We start from the raw sequence: 21786 nt of genomic DNA, 5'->3' as shown, positions 1-21786 counted from the left end.
AAGAGGAGACAGAGAATAGAGAGGTTTAGCTTGTCCGGTATTCGGGTGAACGCAGGCGGACGGGGTCGTTGGGGCGGAGGCGTAAACGGGAGCGTCCTGCACGGTGCAGCCACCTGGTGGCGCTCAGCTCAACCAGAGAAGCACGGCTAATAGTGCAGTAAGCAATTGTAGTTTACTTCGCTGCGGGTGTAAAATTTTGGCGGCAACACCATTACGCCAGTGCCGAAAATCTACACCAGCAGCGAAGTAGAATACACTTGGTTAAGGCAATATTAGCTGTTTTTGGTCTGTTTGAGCTCTGCGCCACCAGCTGGCTGCACCATGCAGGCCTCTCCCGTTTACGCCTCGCCTCATCCGCCTGCGTTTACCCGAATACCGGACAAGCTAAACCTCTCTATTAACACAAGCCCACGTCAAGTTTCTCCGCCGACGTCAGCGCTTTTCATTCCCCTACCGGAGCAAGTGCGAGCTTTCACGAGTGTTCACGCCCCTGAAACGGTTCGGACAAATTTTGTAGACGCGTAGGGTACAGCTTAAGTAGAACATTCGCACCATAATTTATTGAAGCGTTACGTATTAATGGAGCTACAAGCGATTACAAGTTACCCTCCTGCCTAGCCATGCTTTTCCTCCTCAACTCGTTCGCCGAGCGATCGGGGCTACCTCGCTCGCAGTGCACGTGGTCGCTTCTTTATTCGAAAGAAAAAAAAAGAATGTTCGTGTACCGTGTTTGGGGTGTGCAGTCAAGAACACCAGATGGCGAAAATAAATATGGAAGCCTCCACCATGGTGCCCCTCATAGTCCACTTTTCAGCTCCTGGACGCTAAACCTCGCAATTTAACATCAGAATCAGTTTATTCATGACAAAAATGGGGATAATTACATGATAAGCATATACAGAAGGAGGTCCCGTAGATAGAAACTGAAAAGGACCTCCTGTGCATGATGACGAATTAATAATACATACAACAATGGCGACATGTAAAACTTACGATAATAAAAGTTTCTAGGAGACAAGGCATACATGAACAGAAAAGCAGCAGACGAATGCATTAAACAATAACAAGGCTTTGGATTAGTCGACAAAAGGTGAAACTACAAAGGAAGTTCAAGAAAAAAAATGCGGGAGACAAAAATAGAAACAAAGTTAAAGCTAACGATACAACGCATACATATAGGAAAGTCGGAGGAAGCTAAAAGAAAGTGCTTAAGTTCTGTATGAAATCTGTGAGCGTTGAGCAATATTAAAGGAAATGGTAGTGTATTCCAGAGAGAGAAAGCTAAATAGTGTAATGACTGCTTACCATAGTTGGTGCGAACGAACGGTGAAATGAAGTTCATATTGCCTGCAAATCTAGTATTGTTTATATTAATAAGGGATGCTTTTGGTATGATAGTTACTGGTATATCATTGTTTAATGCCCTAAAATAAATATGGCCAGGCTATATTTAACAAGATCGGTCACATTCAAAGTATTATGTGTATGTAACATAACCTAACAATTCTCACACTGCTGTGCTCTGGGAGAACAACATGGCGTTATACATATTTATAACATGCGGGATAACAGAGGAAAGTAATGTGAATTATCTGTTAATTTTGCGCACACATCCCAAACACACGCAGTATACAGAGTGAGAATAATTCATTCACTGCTTTCCGACTCAGAAAGCGCAGAATGTAAATTCAAGGACGCGCGTGAATCAGTAAATACCCGCAGTCGCTGCAGACTCATGAGAGTGAACATAACCTCCTGGTGACTCGGATTTTATTTAGAAGCATGAAATTACCATAAGTGTCCACGCTCGCCTTCATTTAAGCCACGATTAAGATCATTTCATTACCCGAAAAATAAAGAAACTGACTTAATGCTAACGATTAGTTATTTAGCTGGAAAATTACTGAATGAGAAGATATTTTACCTTAGAGACATTTAATATGTGCTGCAGGCAAGAAAAAAAAAAGAGCTTGACACGCGCATTTCCTTCCCGTAAGCACTTTATTTTCTTCATGGCTTGCTCCGCGCCCTTGACTTAACGACGCAGGGCTAGCTTTTCTTTCGCAACATTTCAACGGTGAAAATAATTGTTTGAGCTTGATACAGATGAGATTGTGTAGATGTCTTTCGACAAGAACTTGTGGCAAACCATCTCCGTAAAGTTTACACAGGTAGTCCGGCGGCCACAGAAAATCATGCTTCCACAGCGCGCCTAAACGTAGGACAGCTCGCTGTACTCCCGGCCGTTGTAAATATTTTGCGGTAGGTGGCGTCCGCAACTGCCACCGCAGCGCCCCCTTACGGTGCTGTCTATACCTGTGTCTATACCATCTATACAGGTTTAGGCGGTTGTGTTTCCTTCATGGTTTTGGCTATGGAGGAAGGAAAAAGCATAGAGTTTCTCACTATAACACCTAGAGGGTAATCTGGCGCCACCGTCTATGGGAGTTTCTTAAGGGGGCACCGTGCGGTCATGGGAATGACGGTATATGTGTCTGCGAGGCTCGTGTTGGCTGGTGTTGTAAGAGGCTTCGTTTAAAACGTGGATATGGCTACACAAATAACGCGTTCTCAAAGTAAAATCGTCATAAAATGTTTCCATTCACACATATTACATCTTTACTCACCCACAATGCATGACCAAGCGAAGAAAAGCAAGAACAGACGACCAGCTGTTTCAAAGCGAGCGCGAACCTTGTCGTCTGTCTTCCAACTTTAGCGGCCCGCTGATACTTTTTACGTAACATGTAGTCGTACACACAATAACAAGTTCTCATAGTTAAACAAAACATGTTTTTGCGTAATAATAAAGCTAAAACAGCTTTTCACGTGCTGTTTTAGTAGAAAATGAATCATTGTGACAGACGGAACGGCACTTGCCAAGCGCGTCTTCAAGGTGTCCTGTCTCTACGAGAACGATGCCAATCCAAAGTCACAATATACCGGCATTCCCATGCATACCACAGCGCAGCAGCGCCGGATTTCCTTCTAGGTAATGTAGTGAGAAACTCTATGGGAAAAAGATAGGAGGGAGCATTACATCGCGCAGCCAGCTTTGGCAAGCGTAAGCTCCGTGAAGCCACAGTGGTGGCCCAACATGTCACGTCTTGCGTAAAGGTCACGGAGCAAATTCGAGATTTGCTGAGACGTTTGGTCACCGGTAGTTTTTATTGTGTGCGCGCTCGGCCGGCAGCTGCTTTAGCAGGATACAACTTAAAGAAAAACAGCAGTTGGCGACGAAGGCATACGGACTGCGCGGGATTGTGTTAATCCGCCAGCCAATCACAGAAGCAAACAAATTGTCGTCATGCGACCTTTTCAAGATGACGTCGTACTTGACAGCTCCTGAGCGTCTGCTGTTCTTGATTGTTTTCATCGGCGGAAGTGATGAGATCTGCAACAGACATGGACGAAATGTATGGGGTCTGAGAATTTCGCTCTTCAAAAGTCCGCAATACAGTTCATTTCACTGCTGAGCCCGTTTTACTTGTGAAACTTGGCAATAATTTGCAGCGAAGCAAGCGTTTTATTTCAGTTCAATAAAGAATTAGTCTTCCACCGTTCCACTATAATAGACAAGTGAAAACGTATAAAATTACGCGCTTATAACTTTATTTTCTTGGTTACCGCATTTTTACGTAGCAGGGAAAGTTTGAAGTATGAACTGTTTGCAGCCTCGCGGAGGAACAGTGGCTGGCGGTTACGAGGGCGTGGTTATGAATGCTTGTTCCACTTCGGTCGTTTCCTGCAAGACACGTGTTCCGCACGTTGGGCGAGTTGTGAAAGGTTCACGATCCAACGTCAGCGTATTTAGGTTACAGGTATACTTCGGCCGAAGTAAACAGACCGTTGTGAGCGATAATAAGCGATATGTATTCGTCACATTTTGGACCAAAGCTTGCCCGTGTGTACTTCGCCCTGTAATGCGAGCATTATTGATTTGCATTGTCGCTGGATCAGTGGCATCTTACGCATAAGGGTTTGTATGCATGCGATCGATCACATTGCGGGAGCGGAGTCATCCTTGCAGGCCAAACGCGGTGGAGCTTACTGCCTCAGATGACGCTGACACCCGCAAAATACGGTGAGCTGCATTTGCTGTTTTCTCGTGAAACGCGGTGCGTTGTCAATTTGTCTGCTTCCAAGAAAAGCAGCAGCAACTGAGAACAGCGCTTATTCCAGCGTTTGAAGTTCGAGACCCATATACGGTTGGGTCATGTGTCTTCGCTATGTCCCCAAGCACTGGCCGTGCTTCGAACACTGCGTACTGCGAACACGAGGAATCGGTAGGTCATCGGACGCATACGAAATATGTGGTTTTACGTGCCAAAACCACGATCTCATTATGAGGCACGCCGTAGTGAAGGGCTCCGAAATAATTTGTGCCACCCGGAGTTTTTTGATGTGCACTTAAAGGGACACTAAAGTGAAAAATGATTTCTTCTGCATCAGTAAAATACCGTTCTACAACACCAAAAACACCACTCTTACAACGATAAGACGTTTGGTAAGCCAGAACAAGCGCAAGCACGAAATACGAGTGGCGACGCCTACTTGAGTTTCCGCACCTGGGGGCTGTGACGTCATGGATTTTGATGGCATCTTCTAGGGCCTACTAATTATATATAGCGGTACAGATTGACTACACTGTGTCCTAAAGGAACAAAACATTAAACATGGCAAGTTTCGGGAACCTTTATTCAGCCAACGTGGCCCAAATGCGAAAACATACTTTGGAATCCCTGACGTCACGCTGACGTACCGGCGCTGGGGTGTCGGCGCGAAATTCAAATACTGATACTTGGACCTTCATTTTCTCATCCAATAATCAAACTATTTTTTTTTAAATGACTGCCTGCAGGGTTCTCAAACAATGCGCCACTAGTCTAAACTCATTTATTGTTTCCCTTTAGTGTCCCTTTAACCAACTCACTAATGAACCACGGCGGGTCGTTTAAACTACGTCGCCTTGTCTAAAGTCCAGAAGATAAGATGAACGTTAGGTTGTTGTTACTGATGAGACGTGATGCCCCCCAATTGAAAAAAAAATAATAAATATGCGAAAAGCTAAGCCAGAGAATGCGGAGCGAAGCTGTGAAGCGCTCGGTGTGTTTAGACGCTTTGAACAAAGGGCTCCGTGTTAAAAAGCAGGGGACTGCCTTCAAGAAAAAAAAAAAGAAAAGAAAAAGAAAAGAAAAGAAACGTCTCGCAATCACCCATGCGTTGCACGGCATCGGCTGTTGCTGTACCTATCGAAGGCACTGAAATGCGACCTGCGGCATATAACGTTAGGCGTACGCTCGCCTCAGCTATCTGCACGTTGGCTGTACAACCTGGCGTATGTGAGCATTAAAGGTTTTTGACAGGGCATTCAACCTCGTTTTGAATGCCTCTTAATATCACTTCGCGGTAATGGGAGACGCCTGAACTTCGAAGCCCTGATGTCTGCAGCTGTACATATTCACTTTACCCCAGCTGTGTCATGCGTTGTGGTCAATTCTGAAACCGTTATGTTTCTTTTCTTGTTTGCTTTCTTTTCGTCCTAGTGCTAGCTAGTGCTTGTTCTCTTTTTCTTCTTTTTCATGATGAGTCAATATAGTTCATGTTGCTTCACTGTATTTGTCCCTGCTTTGAGAATGATTTCAATGTAGCGTGTGGTTTATAAGAATTATTGATTGCCAGGCGTTGTACTTGCTTTGAAAGTGTTAAAATTGTGTCAACATACTCTGTTAACTAATTAAAAAGCGCTGCATTGGCTATACAGACTCGGGGCGCTACAACAGGCGATACAACACGCGGTTTAATTCTGCATTTGGGTGCGAGGGTGATACTAGCAAAAACGGTTGTGACATTAAAAAAATAACATAAAATATAAAAGCGATATGCTTTTGACTGACCAGGGAGGCAAATTTTCAGCTATGGCGTCTTCTGATATCTCACTTGCGTGCTTCGGTGAAATCATCGAAACGCTCTGCTTGTTTAACGATGGAACATGTGAAATCCATGCTGTGCAGTGGTAAGACACAGGCATAAAAGCAATCAACCTTTAATTATTGCCGGAGTACTATATGTGCTATTTTTCTCAAGGACATCGTGCTGGCTTGCAAGCTTTACCGTCGCTGGCTTTTCGCGTGGCCGCGTCTGTACGAACCATGCATTATTTCGCAGCCACGACGGCGCCCCCTCAACCTTCTATAAACATACACGGCATGTAAACCAAGCGTGTGAATAAAGAGCGTTGGTTCACGAGCCAACAATCGAAGCCATTAGCGGCCGTGGCGTTATAATGAAAGCGGCATACTAACGATGAGCTCGATTTCGTAGGCAAGCTTGTTGATGCTCATCTGCGGCAAACACTTGGCGCGTAAGGAAACAATGGTCCAGATAGCCGTGAAGTCGGACACATGTCCACTATTGTACAGTGCGATTTCCTTGCGCACGCTGACACCGCAGAAGTAACTATCTGGGACGCGCACTAGCGGCAAATATCACGCACACACTTCAGACATGCCTGCAGTGGAAGCAGGCGTCTCCGGCACGAGGCCCGCCGGCGGTTCCAGCGGCCGCCGCTACGCGGCTTTCAGTGGCGCCCATGGCGGCGCATGGCGGATTCAACGCTGATGCAAGCATGGCCTCCGAGATCCACTGCGGTGCGCGCAACGCGCGCGGGGGTAAATTTCGGGGGCCATGGTGCAAGGCACGATTTGCCGCAGCGCGCGTCCGAGTGCTTTTTTTTTTTTCGGGGTACTTTGGAAAACGCGCGGCCGCGCACGCGACCCTTCCAAAACGTTTCGCGACTAATCCGTTTTAGGGCAGGGCTCACGCGCCTTCGCGCCATGGAAAAGGCGGCGTTCGGACGCTGTGTGCGCGCAATCCCCGCATCGAGCGGACGACGCGTGAAGCGCCTGCAGTGACAAAGTTCGCCACTGCGTCGGCCCGGGGCGCGCTCGGTGGTCCTTTGGCACAGAAAACCAGGTGGAACGCTCGCCTGGGGCGGCACCGAGTTCGAGGGGCTCCGCAGCGCACGCACGCGACACTGCACGGGTCTCCACACCGAATATATCAGATACTTGAGAAATCAAACAGTAGAGAGTTTCAGAATAAAAGAGCTTTGTGGGGGTTGGTGTTGGGGCACACAGGAGTGAAGAGTTATAGAACAAGTTTTTGCATTTGCGGATTGCGTCTTGCGCTTGCAGTGCGACGACAGCATCAAAGAAAAGCTACCATAGATAATTAAATAAAATATACCATTTCGTGACAAGAAGAGTAATTTTGACTTTAGTGTTTTTGCATTTCATTACAATTTAGAGATTATTCTATTAGCTTCAAGCAATTTGTTTCGCTTAGTTTTGGGTAACCAGCATTACATGCCTTCACCAGCCAAGTTAAGCTGTCTTAGCCCTACGAGGTGTTAAATTGGCACTCGTATTTATAATCAGCGCCATCACTGAATTTGCCTTCGTTACACACATTAGGTGAGAGAAAGCGATAACCATAGTCACTTCTCCTAGTTTATGAACTTCACATGTTACCACGAATTGAGCCTAGTTTGGTGCTGGGTTGGAGCCGTCGCTTCGATGGGTGCTGCCATGTTTGTTGATGCAAAGCCTTTGGGGCAGCTTTCGCGGCTCTCACCAAATCAGTCTTATAGCGTGCTCGACGCAGAACCTAAACATAGTTTGCATCCCGCGAATGCACAGTGGCTTCGACGCTATTTCTTTGGGGCCTTAACAGGTTTGAGGCCTCTATTCTAAAACTCTCTAGTATCTATATTCAATTCACAGATTGAATTATTCGAATGTTCACTGCTCAGTTTGATTCAGTGACATTCGAGTATTTGCACACTCTTAAAATAAATGTTTCTTCATTTAAGAAATGCAATTAAAGAACTTGGCTATAGTGTCTCTTTAGCATCTATTTGAGCTCCAGACTTGGAAAATCTGGCCTATTGGATGTAATCTGTCTACATTGTGTTGATCATTATTACCGTGTGCTTCTTATATATACATAGACAGAGAGGGATAAAAAAGCCGAAATGGAGGGAAGTTGACAAGAACTGATAATCAATTTTTGTGCTTCACAGAAAAGTAGAGAAAGCAAAGAGAGAGGGAGAAGAAGAGGAAAGTTGCAGCGACACATGCGTAGAGGCATCAGCACAACTATGCCAAATGCAATCTATATTTATTGTGCAGCATGAAGACCACTCCCAGAGATGTATAACCACCGTGCTCCACGTACTAGCCGAAGCCACCCTGTGCTGACCATTTCCTAGACTCATTGCTCTAACTTACAATCAACTCTTGGCCACATTTGCTTTTTTTACATCCACTATGCCACTCTTATAGACCACCGGCTATTTATTTAAGGCAAAAGCCTTAAGTGGCTCATACCTCGATGGTCTGGAAAACGTGGTGTGCGGTACAGAAAGCCATGTGAGCTTGCCTCGCGCAGACATGTGCTTGCGCCACTAATTTCACTTTCGTCATTGTCTTTTTCCACAGCTGGCTCTGATACCGCTCATGATGCCAAAAAAAAAAGGAAGAGTTAATTAATGTAGAGTTAATTAAGGCAATTGAACCCACAACCTTTGGTTGGAGTCGCACCCACGACTTTTGGTCTTAATTAGGGTGAAGTTAATTTTAGCACAGTTAATTAAGGTAGCATCAATTGAGGCACTTGGACCCACGACCTTTGGTGGGAAATAACAAGTAATAAGAAGTAACAACGCATTCAAATGAGAATGTAAAGTAATTTGATGAATGTCTCTTGAGTGCGCAGGCTTTTGCCTTCGCACTCTTTGACGTATGCTAAAGTGACTGTCATTTTTCTGTGCACTACATGACCTGCGCGACTCTACTCCTTCCTCTTAATTTTGACTGAATCATTATCTTTTCCATGCTACCATGTTCTTATCTCTCGAGGTTATGCTTATCAGCTCTCATGCCACTGCTCATTCATGTTGTTTACTTATTTGCCTTCGATGTGAATTTTTGCCAGCCTTGCTAACTATCACTGTCTCCTCCCAGGTGGATGCAGGAACATCTCCAACTGCCTTTCCATTGAGACCAAGATTGACCTGTGTAGCCAAGGGCTGAAGGAGGAGGCAAAGAAGCTGGGTTTCTGGAATGACAGCAAGGGGGACCTCAACTTTCGCTTGGCATTCAGCACGGGTGAGGTCGACAGCCGCTACACGTGCGGGAAGCAGCTTCTTGAGAAGCTCTCAGCAAAAGGTGGGCCTTCTGGACATTCTGATTGGTGCCTCGATGCGCCTGCTTCCTTGGAACATTGCATACATTACACATTTCTCTAGAAGCTTGGACATATTTCACTCTCTGATTCAAGCTGACCATTGTGTCCTGTCTCTGCAGTGTTAACTTGTTCTCCAGTTCCTTCATATTACTGCATCACTTACTTTATATATACCCTTCCATCAGGGAGAGGGAACATCCCGCTCTAGACGGTTGCACACAGGCAGAAAAAGCAAATGCTGCTTATGCTGTCCTCTGTGCTTTTGAGGAAGTGCTTACTCAGGCTCACAAGAGTACACAGGACATTACGACAATACTCATGGAGCTTTTGTTGGAAAGGTCTATATTTATTTATTTTATCAATTTCACATACCCTTAAGTGCCAAGGCATTACAGAGGGGAGTGGGGCACATGCGTAAAACAATAGCAATGATTACAACAAATTTATATAATGCAAGTGACATGTGCAGTGCATGTAATCATTAAGAATTCAGATAACAAGAATACCATGAAATTCAAATTTTATAAGCCGAGCGACATCTGAACTGACATCTGAAATATGAAAGTACGGCGCTACAACACATGGGCAAATACAGCGCGTGTGGTCAAAACTGAAGTACATTTCTCTTGCTGCAGTGCGAAGTAAAACAAAAACACGCAGAAATTCGGTTTGTGTGTTTTATTATTTCTGTAAACTTTGATTTGTCTATTGAAGCAACAGATTACACAAATAACTGTTGTTGCCTTGAATAATTTTCAAAGTGTCACGTGTCACTATGAGCAACATCATAGCATATGCATGTACGTAGGCGCCCTTGCTGACATATGTTATCCCATCATCTTGGAGCGCGGCGCCCACAAGGAGAAGGGCGAGTGACATTTAGTTTGAAATTTCAGCTGTTTCCGTGGTGCGTAGCGACGTAATTCTTAGCAGACACGATCATGAGCGTGCATTGTATGCCCTGCGCTTGTCAGCTCAAGATGGTCAGACCTGATGAGGGGCCCATCAAGGGCAGCCAAGTTTTGAATGAGCATGCGAAGTGGGGCTGACAGAGTTTCTAAATAAATAAAGACTAGTCATGTAGCCTTGTGCAATGTGCCATCTCCACATGCAACTGACACAGGCAGCAGTCTTCCATGGTGCAGCCAAGCCATGTGGCACTATGCGCTGTGGTTGCCACTAGCCGGAACCTGTGCCTCAATATCTCCCTTTCATACAAGATCCTGAAGAAGCAACAAAGTATCCAACACAGTACTGTACATTTGCCTGGACCATGCGGGCATCTTAAGTTGCCACTTAATCAGAGGACGTTGACTTCATGAAAGATTGGGAGGTTATATTTCAGGTAGTGGCTTCATTGACTTCATTTATGTACACTGACTTAAGAGACGGTGGCAACTTTAGGTCACTTGTTGCATATTTAAGGACCCTTGGTATGCTATATTTCCTAGTTTACATACTAACAAGATGCATTGTACTGTATATGACAAGCATGTATGTATATGAGGCTTAAGCATAGGATAGTTGTTGAGACATAATACAGTAGAGCCATATTGATACAATCTCATTTCATATGATTTCCCGGTGCCAACTTTCATGATCGAGAACACAGAAAATGCCCCGCAGGGGCGTCTGCGTCAGCAGGCGTTTGGTGTGTTGCGACACCACGTACCCGAGCACATGGGGGTTGGACCCTCCCGCGTGTAGCCGTGCGTGGCTTAGCCGTGTCCGGGGAAAAGGGGATCCTGGGGGTTGAGCCAATGCCGGGTGTTTGGACCTTTACGGCCCCTCGGCGGCGGCAACACACTTCTTTGGCCTCTGCTTCACGTAGACGGCACCCCCGGACTGACCCACCCGGGGGAAACCGGTAGTCGCCTTTTCCTGTCTCTCTCTTCTCAAACCTTCGTCTTTATCTCTCACTTTACATCTTTCCTGTCTTCTTCTCTCTTCTATTTACTTCCTTTCTCCTTGGCGGCAAGGGTTAACCCTGTGTGGCTATCCAACCTTGGGTAAACCATATTCGGTTATAGTGACGGCGTACGACTGGCGTCGTGCAGACTTGTATGCAAGCTCTGCCGCGTCCCCTCGTTGGGCTCCATGGTGGGCGGTCGGCGCTGTTGCCGAATGTACACATATTTTCATGGAAACTTCTTTCCCCTCCCTTGTTGATCGCCCTCAGAAACGAGGGCGCACCGAAGATGTCTGTTTTTTGGACACCAAATCCAGAATTTCCCGCGCTTCCACGTTATCCACTCTGAAAAGCCAAACAAAGCAGTTCGAAACATTTCCCCATTCCTTGTCTCAAAGTCCTTGACTGATGTTTTTGGTCCAGGTTACAAGGTGTCGAGAATGGGAAGCGGTGACCTCCTCTTGGAGCTCCGCGATCTGAAACAATATGAGAATATACAGAAACTAGTGTCATTTGGGGAGACCCCCATAACAGTAACCTCACACCGTACAATGAACACCACCCGTGGTGTTGTGTCAGATGATGATTTGATTGACCTGACTGAGGCGGAGCTCCTGGAGGGCTTCAGCGAACAAAATGTGATCAACATCAGAAGAATTAAGATGAGGCGGGATGGTAAAGAGATCCAGACGAAGCACCTAATAATTACTTTTGGATCAAGTATCTTGCCCGAGTCAATCGAGGCCGGGTACATCAAGCTCCGTGTTAGGCCGTACGTGCCAAACCCACTCCGTTGTTTCAAATGCCAGCGCTTCGGTCACAGCTCGCAGAGCTGCCGAGGCCGCCAGACTTGTGCTAAATGTAGTGCCCAAGAACACACCTCTGAAGCTTGTGAGAACGCTTTCCACTGTGTAAACTGTGACGGGGATCACGCCGCGTACTCGCGGTCGTGCCCCTCATGGAAGAAGGAAAAAGAAATAGTAACGATCAAAGTAAAAGAGAATATATCCTTCAAAGAGGCACGCAGGCGGGTAGTGTAGCTGCCAAAGAAAAGCTTTGCCGAAGTGGCGCGTCAGGGGGCAGCGTCACAGCGGCCTCCGGTGGCTGTCCGACCCACAGGCAGTGAGTCGGCAGTTACGCCATCTGCCCCCGCGGCGGTTGCAGCTAGCGCTGCTCCGCCTACTCAGCAAACGGGGCCATCGACCCCGAAGGTGGGCGCAGCCGAGGCTGCCCCAACCTCCCCGGCCCTTTCCAGCGCTGGCAACAGCCGGCGCAGCCAAATCCCTCAGGGAGCCCCATCGACCTCCGGGCTGGTGGGCACAGGGGTCTTGCCCTCCAAGGCGGGATCTTCCCTGGTAACTTCTCGCTCGCAAGAGCACGTGTCCGGCGCCTCACTAGAGGCAATGGACACAACACCTATCCTCAAGGCGCACCTAGCGCCGAAGGAGCGTCGACACTCGCTCGAACGCTTCAGAAAAAGCAAAACCCCTGTTACAGGGCCTCGAAAGGGCTCTGTAATCTAAGGCATCTCTTCCGTTTCCGAAAACACAGCACCTATTGACCTCCAATATGGATACACAGATAATTCAGTGGAACGTCAGAGGTCTCCTTAGAAACCTTGATGATGTTCAAGAACTAATCCACAAACACAATCCCAAAGTGCTGTGTTTACAAGAAACAAACTTAAAACCCAAACACACAAACTTTCTCCGACAGTATATAACATTTCGCAAAGATCGCGATGGTGCTGTCGCATCATCGGGCGGTGTTGCCATTGCTATCCATAAGAGCATTGCATGTCAACTTTTACAGCTACAAACGCCTCTCGAAGCAGTGGCGGTTCGAGCTGTACTCCTAAACAAACTCATCACCATTAGCTCTCTTTACATACCCCCACATTACAAATTAACGAAGCACGAATTCCAATCCTTTATTGATCAATTGCCAGAACCTTACGTTGTTCTTGGCGATTTCAATGCGCACAGCTCTCTGTGGGGCGACTCTCGTATAGATTCGCGAGGTCGTCTTATTGAACAGTTCCTTTTATCTTCTGGTGCGTGCCTTCTCAATAAGAAGAAACCCACATATTACTGTCTTGCAAACGATACTTTTTCTTCAATTGATCTGAGCATAGTTTCTCCGTCCATACTGCCTGAACTAGAATGGGAAGTTACCAGCGATCCCTACGGAAGCGACCACTTCCCCGTACTATTAAGAACACTTAAAGAAGACGAATATCCACCACAGGCTCCTAGGTGGAAGACTGAGACAGCAGACTGGGAGAAATTCCAAAACTTAACCAGTATATCGTGGGATGACATGTCCTCGTTAGGAATTGATGCTGCCGTGGAATATTTTACAGCCTTCATAATAGATGCCGCAACTAAATGTATATCACAAGTAAATGGATTGGCATGCAAACGGCGTGTCCCGTGGTGGAACGACGATTGTAGGATTGCTCGTAGGAAACAGAACAAAGCGTGGGGGATGCTACGCGCCTCCCCCACTGCGGAGAATCTTATCAATTTTAAAAAAGTAAAATCCCAAGGCAGGCGAACCCGCCGACAAGCCAGAAGAGAGAGTTGGCAGAAGTTTTTATCTGGTATCAACTCCTATACAGATGAGACCAAAGTCTGGAACAGGGTCAATAGGATAAAAGGGCGACAAACATATTCACTCCCTTTGGTGAACACACAAGGTGAAACACTGAAAGATCAGGCGGACACACTTGGAGAACACTTTGAGAGCATGTCGAGTTCAAACCACTATTCGCAATCATTTTTGAAATACAAACAAATAGAAGAATGTAAGCCAATAATACAAAAATCCAGACAAAATGAACCTTATAACCGGCCGTTCAGTATTGCAGAGTTGAGAGCTGCTTTGACCACATGCAAAAGCTCTGCACCGGGACCTGATAGAGTCATGTACGAAATGATCAGAAACTTACACACTGACACCAAACTTACACTACTCACGCTCTTCAACGTTATTTGGGCTACGGGATACCTCCCATCCACATGGAAAGAAGCGATTGTGGTCCCTGTTCTTAAGCACGGTAAAGACCCTTCCTTGGCGGCAAGCTACCGTCCGATAGCTCTTACAAATTGTCTTTGTAAGCTTTTTGAAAAAATGGTTAACCGCAGACTAGTACATTTCCTTGAACTCAACAATATCCTCGATCCCTTTCAGTGTGGCTTCAGAGAAGGGCGGTCCACAACCGATCACCTTGTGCGCATTGAGGGAAACATTCGCGACGCCTTTCTACATAAACAATATTTCCTATCCGTATTCCTCGATATGGAGAAGGCGTACGACACTACGTGGTGCTATGGAATCTTGAGAGACTTGTCGGGAATTGGCATCCGTGGCAATATGCTCGTGCTAATAGAAAGCTATTTGTCCGACCGTACATTCCGCGTGAAAGTCGGCAATGTATTGTCGCGACCTTTTATACAGGAAACTGGTGTACCTCAAGGAGGTGTACTCAGCTGCACTCTCTTCATCGTGAAAATGAACTCCCTTCGTGTTTCATTACCGCCAGCCATTTTTTATTCTGTTTACGTAGACGACATACAGATAGGTTTCAAATCCTGCAACCTTACTGTATGTGAGAGGCAAGTTCAACAGGGCTTGAACAAAGTGTCCAAATGGGCAGAAGGAAACGGATTTAAAGTTAACCCCAACAAAAGTTCTTGTGTGCTTTTCACAAGAAAGAGAGGGCTTACTGCAGAACCCAGTATCGTAATGTATGGCCAGCAAATTCCTGTGAACAAAGAACACAAGCTCTTAGGCATCATACTTGATTCGAAATTAACCTTTATTCCACACATAAAGTACCTCAAGGTCAAATGCTTAAAAACAATGAACTTACTTAAAGTGCTATCCCACACAACATGGGGCAGCGACAGGAATTGTTTAATGAACCTTTACAAGAGCCTCATTCGATCACGGTTGGACTATGGTGCCGTGATCTATCATTCTGCAGCCCCGAGCGCGCTAAAGATGCTAGATCCGGTCCACCATCTAGGAATCCGACTGGCCACTGGAGCTTTCAGAACAAGTCCCATCGAAAGTTTATATGCAGAATCAAATGTGTGGTCACTACATCTGCAGAGAACATACATCAGCCAAACATATTTCCTGAAAGTCCACTCTAACCCTCAACATCCATGTTTCAATACCGTTAACAATATGACATATGCTACACTCTTTCATAATCGTCCCTCCGTAAGACAGCCTTTCTCGCTGCGTGTGAGGGAGCTTAGTGATCAAATGCATGTCCCACTCCTCGAGCTCCGCCTAATGCATCCAGCGAAGCTGCTACCTCCTTGGGAGTGGCAGCTGATACAATGCGATATATCTTTTGTGCAAGTGACAAAGCATGCTCCTGAGATAGAAATCCAAATGCATTTCCGGGAAATCCAGTACAAATATTCCTGCACGGAGTTCTACACAGATGCATCGAAGTCACGCGACGGGGTGTCCTATGCAGCCGTCGGCCCATCCTTCTCGGAATCCGACGTACTACATCCGGAAACCAGTATCTTTACGGCTGAGGCCTACGCACTCTTGTCGGTTGTAAAGCATATAAAGAAATCAAACCTCCAGAAATCAATTATATATACGGACTCCCTTAGTGTTGTGAAGGCCTTGATGTCATTCTGTAACCACAAAAATCCGGTAATTAACGAACTCTACTCCGTACTGTGTAAAGCATATAATATCCAACCAACATGTGATTGTATGCTGGGTGCCTGGGCATAGGGGCATTGAGGGAAACGTACTAGCGGACCAGATGGCCACATCCATTTCATTGCATGCAGTTAGTCCTACTGCTTCGGTCCCTGTCACAGACCTGAAGCCTTTCTTAAGAAGAAAACTGCGAAACCACTGGCAACGTATGTGGGACGCAGAAGTAAATAATAAACTGCACGTAATAAAGCCACAGTTAGTTTCTTGGCCCTCCGTAACAAAATCACGGCGAACAGATGTCCTATTCTGTCGCCTCAGAATAGGACACACGTTTGGCACGCATAACTTTCTGCTCACTGGAAATGATCCTCCAACCTGTGGTAGATGCGGGGAGAGGCTGACCGTCCTCCACGTCCTACTGGAGTGTCGGGAAGGCGAATCTGAAAGAAAGAAACATTTTCCTTTAGCATACCGGCATCACATCCCCCTTCATCCCGCAATGCTACTCGGCCCAGAACCTTTATTTGACACCAACGCCGTCCTAAGTTTTCTGAAAGATGTTGTCTTGCATGTTTTTAGCCCCACATGTTCGTAGCGCTTCCTCTCTTCAGAGGATGACGCTGCGATAATTATCTTAAATAGCACATGCCTCTAGGCCCTTGTGTTTCAAGGGCTCTGGCGAGGCAGCAGTGCCCCAAGTAATTTTACTGTCTTATATATTTTCCATTTTGCATCATTTTCCTACGATGGATTTTAATGTTCATAGTATTCGTCATTAATCATCGCCATAATTTTATATCACGTAGATTTTATGCACTTTACAGCAACTATTTTTAGGCCACTTTACAGCCAAGTCACATCTCCATAATACATCGTCAACATCACCACTTTTCATGGCGCTCTTTGGCCACACCTGGCCCTTGCGCCATTAAACACCACATATCATCATCAACACAGAAAATGACCCAATACAAAGACAGCGCTTGCCTCTTCTGCCTTTCTTGTCTCATTATTCTTGCACCGTCTTTTGCCATGAGTCGGTACCAACAAGCTCAGTTTCACGCCCTTTTAAAGACCCAATACAGTTACGCTTCTTTTTTACTGGTTAATATGTTCCCAGAAAACGTGATCTTTTGGCATCTACGTTCAGTACATCGTCAAATGGCTATTGTATGATACGTTTTCCTGCTGCTAGATCCCATGTGAACAAGAAATGGCACATGGCATGCACGATTGACAGCAGGAGACGCCTGACACAGCAGCTTCCCCATAGTATTTACCTGCCCATGTCACGTGAAAATGTCGGCATGCACTCAGTTTCCTTTTCTGGTACCGGCAAATCTCCTCGTGCGTAGTCACACCTTGCGTTGACAGCTATCACCGTCAACCCTATTGCGATAGAGAGAGAAAGAGGGAAAGAATAAACATTTACGAACTTATAAGCATCTTATAACCATAAGCGGCTCCACAGCCACCATAGTCCTCCATAAGGAAAGCAACAAAATCCCAATAAAGAAAGGCATCAGGCAGGGAGATACGATCTCGCCAATGCTATTCACAGCGTGTTTACAGGAGGTATTCAGAGACCTTCAGGAGGTATTCAGAGAATAATTGGGGATAAGAGTTAATGTAGAATACCTTAGTAACTTGCGATTCGCTGGTGATATTGCCTTGCTTAGTATCTCAGGAGGCCAATTGCAATTCATGCTCACTGACCTGGAGAGGCAAAGCAGAACGGTGGGCCTAAAAATTAATGTGCAGAAAAATAAAGTAATGTTTAACAGTCTCAGAAGAGAACAGCAGTCTACGATAGGTAGCAAGGCACTGGAAGTGGTAAGGGAATGCATCTACTTAGGACAGGTAGTGACTGCGGATCTGGATCATGAGGCTGAAATAATCATAAGAATAAGAATGGGCTGGGGCGCGTTTGGGAGGAATTCTCAGATCATGAACAGCAGGTTGCCACTATCCCTCAAAAGGAAAGTGTATAACAGCTGTGTCTTCCCAGTACTCAAGTACGGGGCAGAAACCTGGAGGCTTACGAAAAGGGTTCTACTTAAATTGAGGGCGACACAACGAGCTATGGAAAGAAGAATGATGGGTGTAATGTTAAGGGATAAGAAAAGAGCAGATTGGGTGAGGGAACAAACACGAGTTAATGACATCTTAGTTGAAATCAAGAAAAAGAAATGGGGGGGCATGGGCAGGACATGTAATGAGGAGGGAAGATAACCGATGGTCATTAAGGGTTACAGACTGGATTCCAAGGGAAGGGAAGCGTGGCAGGGGGCGGCAGAAAGTTAGGTGGGCGGATGAGATTGAGACGTTTGCAGGGCCAACATGGCCACAATTAGTACATGACCAGGGTAGTTGGAGGAGTATGGGAGAGACCTTTGCCCTGCAGTGGGCGTAACCAGGCTGATGATGAGGATGATGGAGCATCTTCACCTATTTGTTTCACAGTGCCTCTTGCATAGTGCCATTGGAAGTGTTCTGCACAATTTTAATAGGCGATGGCCCAAACGTGCCACTGTTCCCTATTGCAGGTGGCACAATGTAGGCATTGTATTCCGGTGTCGGCCAGTTGGTGAATTTCGTTTCGTTTTCCTGTTGCTGTCTTAAAACATTCCACTATAGGGAAACAACAAGATGTGTCTCGGGCCACTGGGGCCCCACTGGCTCTATACGTGTTGGCATCTCGTGCCGCAAAGACTTCATGAAGTGGTGACATAAAAACTTCCCACCAAAATGCACTGCCAAAAGAAGCTGCTGACTTGGGCTGAATTCGTGGAGCACAGATGTAAACTTGCGGAGGCTGCAAAAATGATAATGCACCTCTAGGGCCGCTCGTGCCCCACCAACATGGTGCACATTTCCTGCTGCAGTGATTAGCTCAACACTTCACATTGCGTGGATGCCAACTACAGTTGAGTCTGCCAGATTTTTTAGTGACTTCGGATAGTATGTTTTCCCAGTTAGTAAGCTTTTCCTTGCGTTATTTATTTTTGGAAATGTATGAACGTGGTTTTACTATTGGTTTACTAAGCAGTTCTGGTGAAAGAAAACTCCATGCAAGAAACTATGCATCACATGTCTTCATCACTTGTGTTTGTTTGAACTAAAGCAGCATAATATAATAGAGAATATGAACATACATGGCCTAAGATTATTTACATATGAAATCGAACCCACCTTTAATTATGTTATATATAATGACATAGTAGTTGTAAGGACTGAATTTGAATTACATTGAATTACAATGAAATTGAATTACACTGTGAGAACCCAGATATAACAAGCCAGTGCTGATACAATGACTGCATTTCATGTGATTATTTAGCATGATTTAAATGAGCTCAATTGTTTGACGAAAAGTGCCTGCAAGCCTACAAAGTGGCAGAGTTATCTCAGCAGTGCGAAGTTTACCAGCAGCATGTTTCCATGTTTCAGTCATCATAACTTGATGTCTGCTTCGAGTGCGTTTTTGTATTATTAGTTAAAGCTTGTGCATGTATTGGGGACAAGTGCATATTAAGACCATTATGGATAATATAATCAGCACAATATTTTTACACGGGCAAAAGTATTTTTGTGAGCCTTCTGTTAGACACTGGATTAAAGGGTACTATTTGAGACACACACATGCTCTTAGAAAATGCAGTACTGCAGCTTCTCCAATGCCCGTGTGATTGCATCTTACTATATGTGTTGCTTTCACCTATGGTTTAATGCCTTGAACTGATCTAGATGAGATTCTAAATGTGGTGGCAGTTCTTGCTGTTCTTTTTTGTCCGCAAGTTGAAACACGCCACATTTTTTAGCTGGATGTTTCGAATTGCTAGATATGCCCCCACCACCATGTAATATAAATGTTCATTTGTTATTTTCACCGTGATCTGCAATTGAAACATGCTTGCATATAGGTATCTTTAAGTGTGTCATTAATGTGAAAACTCAGTGATATGGAAATGAGAGTGATACTGACCATTTTTGCATATCTAATTGGCAATAATCATGCATGTCTAAGTGACCTTACAGGATTGCATAACATCTGTGGAAATCTTGCAGGTAAAGTCTTCAGACAGAGTGGAGTAAGAGGTTTCTAGTAACTGTATTTGCAGCCCACTTCTGTGTCAAAAGCATGCATAAGCTTCAGTCTACATATGTCTAGTATCACACATAACTTTTTATTTGCACAAGCACACTACACTTCTTGTGTATATGCATAATTTAACCCACTCCATACTTACCACTGCCAGCATGTGAACTTGTTTGCATTGCTTAAGATGGGTCACATTATCTTCGGTGACAGACATGTCCAGTATACTTGAGTAATGGAGGCATCCTTTCTGTTTGTTTTCTTCTTTCTTTTCTTATTTGTAGAAGAAGGCATTGGAGAGCAGGAAATGATGAGGGTGCTCAGGGACAAGCGTAGCGGCATTTGCATGTCCTCCGGCTCCTTTGTGTCCACAGGCAGCCAGGTACATACCGCACCTTTGCAGCCTACTTTTTGCGTCTGGGTGCCATTCAAGCAAACCTCACTGGAAGCTGGCATAATGAAAGCGACGTAAATACGTGTCAGAACTTTCTGCCTATGGTTATGCACAGTTTTTAGCACTGTAGTACCAGGCAAGAGGTGCCTTTGTGTGGAAAATTCTACTGGCACAGGTGGAGTCAGGTGTGGCTTGGTTTCTTCTCTTGTGCACCTCAGTTGATGTGACAGAAAGTGGATTCACGCCAAACTTATCTACAGATACGAGCAATGTGGCAACATGGACGAGCTAGTACGATGATCTTCCTTTAACCAGCGAAACCTGTGTTGGTTAAGAGGAAGCGTTAGCTTGTGGCTGCCCTATTTAGTGTACGCTTTTGCCACACAAATTTACCATTGGCCTATGCCTAATGAGTGATGCAGGTTGGTTCAAAGATGGATGGCGTTCCTCATTAGAAAGTATTGTGCCTCATAGCCTTAGTTTACGGCCCTTTAACTATGCAATGTGGCAGACCAGGCTTGAGATCATGGCAAGGATGACGACTCTAGCTCGATGCTAAGAGCATTGAGGAACGAGTAAACCTTGCTGGCCACATCCCTCTCTATGATTTGTCTAGGTAAAGCTGTTTTCTGATCACTACATACCTAGCTTTGTAGCGATTGAAGACAGCTTCATCGTGACCCTTGCTTTCCTGTGGGAGACCAGAGCACAGAACACTGTTCTCAGTATGGATCTTCTGCAGTGTCAGAGGATCCCTATTGAGAACAATGTTTGCTGTGCTTCCTTAAGCTGTAATGCAAGATTGCTTCCCTGACTGTAATGCAAGATTGCTCCCTGCTTGCTTCCTTGACATTGTTGACGACATCGGTAATGCAAGACTCAGTAGATAGCGTGTTGGCATCAATAGCAGCAAACAGTATGGGCCATAATTAGCTGATGTCACTAACTACGATGAGCATTCACATGTAATTACATTGCTTTCATTTCAAATGCTTCCATCAAGTCATTTGACTGCCCAATTTATTAGGTCTATGAATAGCTGGAAACAGTTTTCTTTGCAGGCATTTGCGCAGCTGTTTGGCAGAGAAAGAAAAGTGTGTGAGGCCAAGTGCATGCCCTCAGCCACTATGCCATTTGAGCAGTTTCCATATAAGAAATCAGGTGTACTTACCTGTAAACTTGTGAAAGCAATGAAAAGAAAACCTTGTACTGTACCATTCCGAAGAATACGCTGGGAACACAGATGGAAAGGGGTTTTCAGAAGTGAGCACAGCTTGGTCTGTGCTTTTCTCCATATTGAACACGTTTCAGAAAATCACCTGTACATACGCAAAGCAAAGATAGTATTGAATATGTAGTATAGTGCAAACAGACACACAGACAAGAGACAGCCCAGACGGAACAGGCACTAGTTTGTGACTGACATTTTTTTTGCAAAAA

General features: G+C 45.4%; 1 protein-coding gene across 4 annotated transcripts in view; it reads left to right on the top strand.

Moving 5' to 3' along the window:
• The window catches only part of LOC142572915 (secernin-2), a 129498-nt gene that overhangs the window by 91274 nt on the left and 16438 nt on the right, over positions 1-21786 (top strand). For 2 of the 4 annotated variants that reach the window (XM_075682363.1, XM_075682367.1), the window contains one exon: positions 9027-9230. In XM_075682363.1, coding sequence (XP_075538478.1) covers positions 9027-9230 — 204 coding nt within the window. Of the gene's footprint in view, positions 1-9026; positions 9231-20236; positions 20335-21786 lie in introns of all 4 variants that reach the window. The other 2 variants (XM_075682365.1, XM_075682364.1) reach the window with 2 other exon arrangements.

Source organism: Dermacentor variabilis, chromosome 2, assembly GCF_050947875.1.
Source record: "Dermacentor variabilis isolate Ectoservices chromosome 2, ASM5094787v1, whole genome shotgun sequence".
In the NCBI taxonomy this organism is placed as follows: Eukaryota; Metazoa; Arthropoda; class Arachnida; order Ixodida; family Ixodidae; genus Dermacentor; species Dermacentor variabilis.
The sequence above is the reverse complement of the archived record's forward strand: the minus strand, read 5'-3'. Positions and strand labels throughout refer to the sequence as shown.